This window comes from Rhinichthys klamathensis, unplaced genomic scaffold, assembly GCF_029890125.1.
Source record: "Rhinichthys klamathensis goyatoka isolate OS25496 unplaced genomic scaffold, OSU_Roscu_1.1 h1tg000027l_1, whole genome shotgun sequence".
Lineage (NCBI taxonomy): Eukaryota > Metazoa > Chordata > Actinopteri > Cypriniformes > Leuciscidae > Rhinichthys > Rhinichthys klamathensis.
The window spans coordinates 1383354-1394609 of NW_026606577.1; the positions used below are offsets into that span (position 1 = coordinate 1383354).

Here is an 11256-nt window from a genome sequence, read left to right on the forward strand (position 1 = left end):
GCTCCTCATCTGCTCACTCACCATTGTGAGAGACGAGACGAATTGCTTTCCATCTTAAAGGAGCAGTACCTATTAAAGGGGAAATGAAGCAGTCAGTCAAGTTTACATAATTTACAAGATGGATTACCACTATAATCAAAAATTATATAAGAAACATGACAAATGTTAACATATAAAAGAAAAAAGAAACACCGTTATACCTTTCGAGCGGCAAGGCAATCTTTTTTTATGGGCACGAGCGATGCTCAATTTACAAATGAATCTTTTTTTTTTTTTTGTCGTTTCTGTTCAAAGACTTCATCAAACAAGTTGGCAGATCTTTCTAAATCGGTTCGCGAATCATTTTGAATGATCTGTTCAGTTTTCTGCACGCACTGAATCACTTACGCTTTCTATTCACACTCGACTCGGAGTTGTAATAGGAAGATTTAAGAACATCAAGAGCGTTGGATGAAGTGGCCATGGACCTACAGTACAGTCTAGTGAAAGCAAATCGACAAATCTATCAAATTGTTTGCCAGCGATGAAGATCTTTATTAGTTGAACATCTTCGTATGCTGTCTGTGAATGAATGATTCCACAGGACGACACATTCGATTTCATTTCATTCAGGCAGGGGCGTAGAATTTAGTAGGGACGCTAGGGACGTGTCCCTACCAATATCCAGTGACACTGATATATCCCTAGCAATATTTTCGATCAAAACTTTAAATATATTAAATATTGATGTCCCCGTCCCCACCAATTTCAAAATCAAACCTACGCCACTGCATTCAGGTAATACATTTTACAACCAAACAGATTATTACGCCACGATAGCACGATCCATCTGCTGTCAAGACGCTGATCTTGACCATGGTGTTGACAAGAGACAGGAATATGATTGCAGACATCACGAACAATGTTTCCATGTGCAGTTTGTTAACGTTAGACGTCAATCGTCTTTTTGTCTGGTACTAATAAAGTTCACTAGCTAAACACTAAGTTATCATTAGCTAGTTCATGCTTACAGCTGTTAGCTAACAATGACTGTACCTAACGTTAGTTGTTCGCTGGATCGACCAGCTTACATGCATCTTTCACTGTATTTTACTGAACTCAGCACAGAGCCAACCAACCCCGTGACGTCACCAGTTATAATACTGCACAATGGCGGCGCCCTTGCCGCTCGAAAGATATAACGGTGTTTCTTTTTTCTTTTATATGTTAACATTTGTCATGTTTCTTATATAATTTTTGATTATAGTGGTAATCCATCTTGTAAATTATGTAAACTTGACTGACTGCTTCATTTCCCCTTTAAGGCTATTCAACTTGTTTTACGCCCTTCTCTGAATTCGTTATTGTTCCGGTAATGCATTTATGGAGATGTTTTTTCAATCACTTCCCGAGCGCCGGAAAGATCTCGACTTATACCTTGATGATTGCAGACTTCAACTAATAAAAGGGGGCACACTATTTAATCTCAGCTCGTTTCCTGTAAATAAACTATCTCTTATTCGATCATAAATCAACAGCAATTAATAGTTCATATATATATATATATATATATATATATATATATATATATATATATATATATATATATATATAAATAAAAAAATAAAAATATTACAAAAATGATAATACATATAGCCATGTTTTAACAGCGTGCATGGCTCATGCATCCAAGAAAAAGCGTTTCTAACCGTGTTTTACAGGTTATTCGATCAGGGGATTTCGCATCTGTTTCAAAACATTTTAATTTGGCTCGTGGCTTGTCTATTTCCGATTTACGTCTTTCTCCCACCTTTTAAATGTATTTAAGTTTTCGAAATCAGATTCTTCTGGAGTCTCTGGCGTCGTTATATCTAAAGTCTATAATTCCTATTGCCCCTATACTTCTTTGGTCATATCTCAAAGCATGACCACACTTCAATACTCCCTTTTTTTCATATAAGCGAACGGTCTTCCAATGACAAAGCACTGGTTTTGAACTCATGTAGCTTCCTCCTTAATTCTCCGGTCTTTCTCCACATATTTACACTGGGTCCTTTCGTATCGGAGCCACAACAACAGTAGCAGAATGCAGCGTTCCCGACTCCCCCATCCAAATGCTTGGTAGATGGTCGTCCACAGCATACAAGACCTACATCAGATCCGACACGTATGTTCTACTAAATGCTCAACAAGCCCTCTCAACCGACATTCGAGGTAAATTTCTTCGCTAGCTACTGGTGGTGGTTAACAATCCATACATCTATCATACGTCCGCTTTTCACTGCTAATCTGTTTAGTTACACGCAGTCAATCGTGGCCTTCTTTATTTCGTTCTTTACCATCAACTCATCCCATAATTGATTAATGAAGAATAGCTTTGAAAATACCATAATAACAACGCTCCAAGGCTATTCGTATCCTTGCTTATGTATTTCGTAACTTTCGGTTCTGATTGCTGCAATATTTCGAAGCCTATCACAGCTTCTGAAATTCTACGATTACTGCCATTTTATGACCAATCTTGGGCTATTTCATTATGTTGTCGAAGCTTTCGACTTGATTTCGTTCTCGACGCACGAATTCTGCCTATCAAGGCATAACTTGTGTGAGCTTTCACGATTGTAATCCAAAGCCAAATATTTCATGGCTGATCGCGGGCTTCGTTCATAAATGCATATCGTAGCTTTCCTGGTTGAATCACCTTAACGTTATATCTCTGCCTATTGTGGCTCCTCGGAAAAGTCTTCCTGGCTTCAGCTTTTATCATAATAAATATAAGGTCAATCATGGACCTATTTTACGAATACTGGTATCGTTTCATGGCTAAACGTAGCCTATTACATTATTGCTATCGAAGCTTTCGACTAATCTCAGTTCTGATGCATGAACTCAGCCAATCGAGGCATCAGCCTATCTAGGCTTCACTATTAAACAAGCTTTCATGATATCTAAGCCAAATATTTCACGGTTGATCGCGGCCTTCGTTCATAACGCATATCTTAGCTTTCCTGATTGTAATTATCTTAATGTCATATCTATGCCTATCATGGCTCTTCTGAAAAGTCGCCTTGGCTTCAGCTTTCTATCATCATATATGTAAGGTCAATCATGGACCTATTTTACGATCACTGGTAATGTTTCATTGCTAAACGACGCCTATTACATTAATGCTATCGAAGCCTTCGACTAATCTCAGTTCTGATGCATGAACTCGGCCATATCGAGGCATCGGCCTATCGAGGCATCGGCCTATCGAGGCATCGGGCTATCGAGGCATCGGCCTATCGAGGCATCGGCCTATCGAGGCATCGGGCTATCGAGGCATCGGGCTATCGAGGCATCGGCCTATCGAGGCATCAGCCTATCGAGGCATCGGCCTATCGAGGCATCACTATCGAACAAGCTTTCATGATTGGAACCCTAAAGACAAATATTTTATGGCCGATCGCGGCTTTTGTTCATAAATGCATATCGTAGCTTTCCTGGTTGTAATCATCTTAATGTCATATCTATGCCTTTCGTGGCTCCTCTGAAAAGTCGCCCGGCTTCAGCTTTTTATAATTTTATTTATATAAGGTCAATCACGCACCTATTTTACGATCACTGGTAATGTTTCATTGCTAAACGACGCCTATTACATTAATGCTATCGAAGCCTTCGACTAATCTCAGTTCTGATGCATGAACTCGGCCATATCGAGGCATCGGCCTATCGAGGCATCGGCCTATCGAGGCATCGGCCTATCGAGGCATCGGCCTATCGAGGCATCGCTATCGAACAAGCTTTCATGATTGGAACCCTAAAGACAAATATTTTATGGCCGATCGCGGCTTTTGTTCATAAATGCATATCGTAGCTTTCCTGGTTGTAATCATCTTAATGTCATATCTATGCCTTTCGTGGCTCCTCTGAAAAGTCGCCCGGCTTCAGCTTTTTATCATTTTATATATATAAGGTCAATCACGCACCTATTTTACGATCACTGGTAATGTTTCATTGCTAAACGAAGCCTATTACAATAATGCTATCGAAGCCTTCGACTAATCTCAGTTCCGATGCATGAACTCGGCCATATCGAGGCATCGGCCTATCGTGGCATCGGCCTATCGAGGCATCGGCCTATCGAGGCATCGGGCTATCGAGGCATCGGCCTATCGAGGCATCGGCCTATCGAGGCATCGGCCTATCAAAGCATCGGCCTATCGAGGCATCGGCCTATCGAGGCATCGCTATCGAACAAGCTTTCAGGATTGGAACCCTAAAGACAATTATTTCACGGCTGATCGCGGCCTTTGTTCATAAATGCATATCGTAGCTTCCTGGTTGTAATTATCTTAATGTCATATCTATGCCTATCATGGCTCCTCGGTAAAGTCTCCCTGGCTTCAGCCTTTATCATTATAAATATAAAGTCAATCATGGACCTATTTTTCGATTACTGGTATTGCGTCATGGCTAAACGTAGCCTATTACAGTAATGCTATCGAAGCTTTCGACTTATCTCGATCTGATGCATGAACTCAGCCTATCGAGGCATCAGCCTATCGAGGCATCACTATTGAACAATCTTTCATGATTGTACTCTAAGCCAATTTTATTTTTATTTTTTTCATGGCCGATCGCAGCCTTCGTTCATAAACTCAAATCGTAGCTTTCCCGATTGTAATCATCTCAATGTCTTATCTCTGCCTCTCGTGCCTCCTCGGAAAGTCGACTTGGCAACTGCCCTTATCATTTATAAATATATGGTTAATCACGGACCTATTTTACAATCACTGTGATCGTTTCATGGCTATATGTAGCCTATTACATTTATGCTATCGAGCTTCCAACTAATCTCGGTTCCGATACATGAACTCAGCCTACCGAGACATTACAATTGACCGAGCTTTCATGACTGTACGCTAAAGCAAATATTTTGTGCGTATCGTAGCTTCCCTGATAGCAGTTATGCCAATGTGTCATCTCAGCCTTTCGTGGCTCCTCGGGAAGTCGCCTGGCGACAGCCTCATTATTTATAAATGTAAGGTCAATTACGGACCTATTTTTAAAGAAAGACGAGGGCTGGTGCATATGCTATTTAACTTTGCTTTTATTTATTTTCTCCCTATATTCATACCCAGGATGAATGCATCTTAAAATCTCAGCCTATCGAGGCTTCATTTAAGATCTCCATCTCAAGTATTGGGGGGAGATGTGGCTTCTGTTCATATTCAGAAGATGAGAAGTTCAGCTCACATATAGTAACATTCCCAATTTCGATCTTTTAAAGCTTCTAATCAATTATCTTTATCTCAGTATATCTCATAGGTTTAATCTTTCACATACGGTTCCGACGCATGAACTAAGCCTATCGAGGCATCAGCATGAACTAAGCCTATCGAGGCACCAGCCTATCTAGGCATCAGCCTATTGAGGTATCAGCCTATCGAGGCATCAGCCTATCGAGGCATTAGCCAATCGTGGCTCATTTCATAAACACATATTACATTTAATCTCGGTTCTGACGTATGGACTAAGACTATCGAGGCATCAGCCTATCGAGGCATTAGCCTACTGTGGCCTCAGACAATCGTGTCTTATTTCATAAACACATATTACATTTAAATCTCGGTTCTGTCGCATGAACTAAGCCTATCGAGCCATCAGCCTATCGAGGCTTAATGAACAGTTTTAATGATTACTTAAAGCCTACTATCATGGGCAGTCGAGGCTTTCGTATGTATGTATCTTAATAACTCAGCCTATCAAGGCTTCGTTAAAATTCCCATTTCAAGTTTTGCGGCCAGACGCGGCTTCGTTCACGTTTAAAAATAAGCTATGCCCATATAGAGTGACATTCCTACTCTCGATCTTGCTGAAGTCTCTTATAAGTTATCTTAGCTCAGAACATATCGTAGTTTTAATCTTTTACGCTCAGTACCTGACTTTAAGATAAGCAATTAAAAGTCGTCTTATTGTCTTCCCTATTTATTAATCCTACTGTATGCCTTTCAGAATCCTCATAGGTATGTATGGAATTCATCACATTTTCCTTACTTTTTGGGGGTAGGCTCCGCCCCTGCCTCTAACATCAGGCAGGACCTACAAGCTAACATTCAGACCCTGACGGAGGACGAGGCCTACGCCAAAGAACTCAGAGACGGAGCTTGTCGAGCATCTACCTTTATTTTCGTCTGTAAACTCCTTTCACAAAATAAATTCTATTTATTTGAGAACTCTTCTGAGTCTTTATGGTAGAAATGAAAGCGTAAGCGTAAGTTCTACCAGAAAGACTCCATTGCACGTCACTAATTTATAATTCCACGCAACCAATCACAGCTCGACATTGAATATAAAAGACTGATCCTACCGTTCCATGTTGTTGCCCGCAGGTGTCGTAGCAAAGTTTTCCCCCATCCTCCCCACCACCACCAGGATGGCTCCCGACGTCCACTCGTCGGGGGGTAGGCTCCGCCCCTGCCTCTAACATCAGGCAGGACCTACAAGCTAACATTCAGACCCTGACGGAGGACGAGGCCTACGCCAAAGAACTCAGAGACGGAGCTTGTCGAGCATCTACCTTTATTTTCGTCTGTAAACTCCTTTCACAAAATAAATTCTATTTATTTGAGAACTCTTCTGAGTCTTTATGGTAGAAATGAAAGCGTAAGCGTAAGTTCTACCAGAAAGACTCCATTGCACGTCACTAATTTATAATTCCACGCAACCAATCACAGCTCGACATTGAATATAAAAGACTGATCCTACCGTTCCATGTTGTTGCCCGCAGGTGTCGTAGCAAAGTTTTCCCCCATCCTCCCCACCACCACCAGGATGGCTCCCGACGTCCACTCGTCGGGGGGTAGGCTCCGCCCCTGCCTCTAACATCAGGCAGGACCTACAAGCTAACATTCAGACCCTGACGGAGGACGAGGCCTACGCCAAAGAACTCAGAGACGGAGCTTGACGAGCATCTACCTTTATTTTCGTCTGTAAACTCCTTTCACAAAATAAATTCGATTTATTTGAGAACTCTTCTGAGTCTTTATGGTAGAACCTCTATTTCTGGACCCTATTCCTAACTCACAGAAATCATCTTAACCCCTCAGATGAGTTTCATGGGCCTATCGAAGGAAGGTTGATCTACAGGGGCTGATTACTGATTAAAACATTAACCACCACACCTGTGTTCAGTTCAGTTCCACCTGTGCATTGCTTTAACCTGTTAAGCTTCAAGCCCATTTTTTAAAAATCCCCAGATATGGCATTCCCAAACTGAAACAGATACAGTTCATGAACCCTTTGTACTAAAAGCACAAGTAAGATCTCATTTGAAAGCTGACACCTGGAAGTTTATTGTAAATGTAGAATTAATTATTATCATAATGAAAAAAAATAGTTATAAATAGCTTCAAAGTTTTGTAAAGTTATTATACATTTATTTTTATGAAACATCTTCATGAAAATAAAATTGAAGTTGGCATTGTAGCAATCTAGAAATGCACTGCAGCTAAAGCCACATGTCTAACCATGTTATATTTAAAATCTGAAGATGATAAGTCTAAAACTCTGTATTTAGTTCAATGTTTTTCAAGATCATGTCATATGACTTTATTTTGATTAGACTGGTGTTTATTGTTTTCTTATAAGCATCTATTCAGTCTATTGCCTCTATTGTTTTGTGATGCAAAAACGAGCCCCATTCAGTCTCAGTCTCCCCTGCACATATTCACACCTCTCCAGCCAGTTTATTGCTCTAAATATGCTTTTCTTTTGTCTGCATTATAATCACTAACGACTAGCAATTCACACTGTTTCAATCCCTCATTTATTTTATAAAAGTTCTCACTTCACAGTGAAACTGTATCAAATGCCCTTTTTGAAAAACGAAACATTTCAGTAAGCATTCTTATTTAGAAAAAAATCATAAAAATTACACCGAAGTAAGGTAGCAGGTGCTCAGTACTAGCTAGCATGTTAGCTTAGCACACCATCAATACACGACAATTTATGAGAATAAAACTATGTTTGTTCTCCAAACTTACTTTATAGCGCAAGTCGAGTGTTTTAAATAACTTTCTGTAATCTGATTTGGCTTTAGATAAAAAAATCAGATAGAAAATATATTATTTTATTGTATTCTGCACAATTTGAAAGTCTATCTCGATTAGCATTACATTATACATATAATCAATTATTATGAAAATACCTGACATGACTCGAAGAACACAGGTAAATCAAATATCATTGCAATCATGTTTATTGTCTTCAAAACATCTTTATCTGCACTTTACAGCGATCTCGGATAGCTTTGTTGTGGCAGGACTTCCTGAATGTCACATGATTATGGCTCTTCTTCATGTGATCCATATATGGACTTCTGTGCAAACAGCGCCCTCACTTTCAGGATGAATTGATAACACAGTACAGAGTATACAGCGCTCAAAATGATTACATCGACGCATTTGGGTATAAATTCAATAAATATTATTCCTGTCTATAGAAGTCTGATGTAAAGCTATGAGAATCTATCAATATTTCTCCAAATCTGCACATGTTTGAGCTAAAAGCCCTGAGGGACGTTGTTTTGTCAAGCGCTGTCATGACGATCGCACGGGAGTTTTTTTTGAATGAGACCGGCTGACGCTCATAATTCATATTAAAGGTAACGACTCATTTTTTAATTTCATAACTCCTGACACAAATTAAGACATAACTGTCACTATAAGTTTCTCAGAATACAATAGTGGTCAAATACTGAATCTTGAGTCTTATATCTTTTTAATGATGTATAGTTTGTCAAGGTATAACATTAAATCTGATAGTATATTTGAACTAAATAAAAAAAAAAACGCTTCAGTGCGCCGACGCTCTGGAGACGGTTAAGAGGTTTTAATGTGGAAATACTAAACAATAACAAGACTTTTGTTGCATTAACAAAATGCATTAACTTTTGAACAGTGTAAGAGAATCCTAATCTGGATTTAACATATTAATCGCATTTCAAAGCTAATAAAAAAAATAAAAAATAAAAAATGTTTGTATGTTACATCATCAGTGGGCAGTAGATGGGTGGGCCAGTCTGAGTCAGACTGTATAAATGAAAGGACAATAAGGAGAGCAGAACAAACTCCTAATAGGAGGAGACTCACTCATGGCCTATGAGACAGAGGATCATGAGACTCAATACTGCTTTCCTGCCATCAACTCATCATGTATCAAGGGAAACCGCTCCAATCATGAATACAATATCATGTATGTGTTTGTATCATTGCTGTCAGCATGGACTGTGTTTCTGAACCTGCTGGTGATCATCTCCATCTCTCACTTCAAGAAGCTTCACACTCCAACCAACCTGATCATTCTCTCTCTGGCTGTGGCCGACCTGCTTATGGGACTTATTATGCCCATAGATGCCACCAGACTTATTGAGACGTGTTGGTACTTTGGAAACACTTTCTGTGGACTGTTTATGATAATCCTTGGATTGGTTTTCTCATCATCTCTCAGTAATTTAGTTTTAATTGCTGTTGATCGTTATATGGCTGTGTGTCACCCTTTACAGTACCCACAGAAAATAACCACAACTAAAACTTTAATAAGCATCTGTCTGAGCTGGGTTTGTTTCTCAACTTATAATGCTACAATTGTAATTAATGGATATTTAGACACTGCACACAGAACAGACATGTGTTATGGAGAGTGTTCTGTTATGGTGGGTTTTGCCTGGGGAGTTACTGATCTGTTCATGTCTTTTATTTTTCCTTGTATCCTGATCATAACTTTATATTTGAGGATTTTTTATGTAGTACGTCAGCAAGTGAAAGTTATAAACTCTCTGATGAAGGGTGGTAAATGTGTAAAGGAAGGTTCAGTGAGGAGGAAATCTGAGAGTAAAGCTGCTCTGACATTAGGAATCATTGTGACAGTTTATCTGCTGTGCTTTATTCCATATTATATCTGTTCTATATCAGTAATCTCTTCCACAACCATAAATGTTTTGACATGGGTTGTGTATACAAACTCAGGTCTGAATCCTCTGATCTATGCTTTATTTTATCCCTGGTTTAAAAAGACTGTTAAACACATCTTAACTCTGAAAATATTTCAGTCAGCATCCTCTCTGGTCGATATTTTTACAGAGCATTGATTGTAATTAAACTGGTAAGGCTGTCCCTCATAAAGGGTATGACTCTTTGTAGGATTTATATTTGTAATATCTTAATGTATGTAGCTTATTTCAGAGAGTATGTTTGCTGCATTTGATGTTCAATTTGAACAATTAATTAAACTTCTTTCTACACACATTGAAATTAAGTGTTCATAAATTGTAGTTCATTAAATAAACTGAGCAAGCAGCATAAATCCTCAATGTAGGCTACTGGAATAAATTGTAAAGGGAGAATGGTAAAGGGAGATAAAAAGTGATGTCCTCTAACTTTGAACTGCTTTTATTTCCAAAAAAATTCTTAATGTATAAATATTGGTATGAACATAAAAAGATTCAACAACTGGGACATACACACACACACACACACACACACACACACACAGGTTTTCATATGGCATATCATATGCATTACATGCAACAACATTTTGGGTTACACTATATTTTAAGGTGTCATTGTTACAGTGTAATTATATATTTAAGTACTGATTAATATTAATTAACAACATGTATTTACTTTAAGGTTAGGGTTTGGTTTAGGGTTAGTTGCACGTAATTATGCATAATTTACTGTTATTACCATGGTAAATAAAAAATTCAAATATATAACAAGGACACTGTAAAATAAAGTGTTACCAAATTTTGTAATGTTAATATGTTGAATACGGTGCGTATTTCTATAGTAAGCATTCATAGAAAAATCTAAAGATAAAACTATTGAAGAAAGATAAAACTATAGAATAATATGAGACATAATGACAAATTTCATTAGGTGAACTAATGATCTATTAGTTTTTCTCCATTGGTTTGGCTCATTTCTTGAAACAGAAATTACATTCTCAAAACTCTAAGATCATTTGGCAAAACAGTCGTACAGTTCAGCTCAACACTATAGTTCACTTGCAAAAGCTCATATCTATAAAACTGTTCACTCATGCTTCAAAACTAAATTCCTTTCCCATATAAAGAGTCAGTACCACGAAAATGGAAAAGATCCTTCTCAATTCCTTTGGCTCATTTTTTGAAACAGACCCGACGTTCTCAACATGTCACTATGGCAGAGGACCATTGAAATATCCCTCATGTCCACCTTTCAGTCTTAGCCCAGTCCTTCATTGACAATGGTT

The 11256-nt window shown here is 38.6% G+C and overlaps 1 protein-coding gene across 1 annotated transcript; it reads left to right on the forward strand.

The window, feature by feature from the left end:
• Nucleotides 1-9061: 9061 nt before the first annotated feature.
• On the forward strand, nucleotides 9062-10111 carry LOC130078551 (trace amine-associated receptor 13c-like). Its single transcript, XM_056244099.1, has one exon. It carries the CDS (start codon nucleotides 9116-9118, stop codon nucleotides 10109-10111), a length of 996 nt encoding a protein of 331 aa, XP_056100074.1. The 5' UTR covers nucleotides 9062-9115.
• Nucleotides 10112-11256: the final 1145 nt, after the last annotated feature.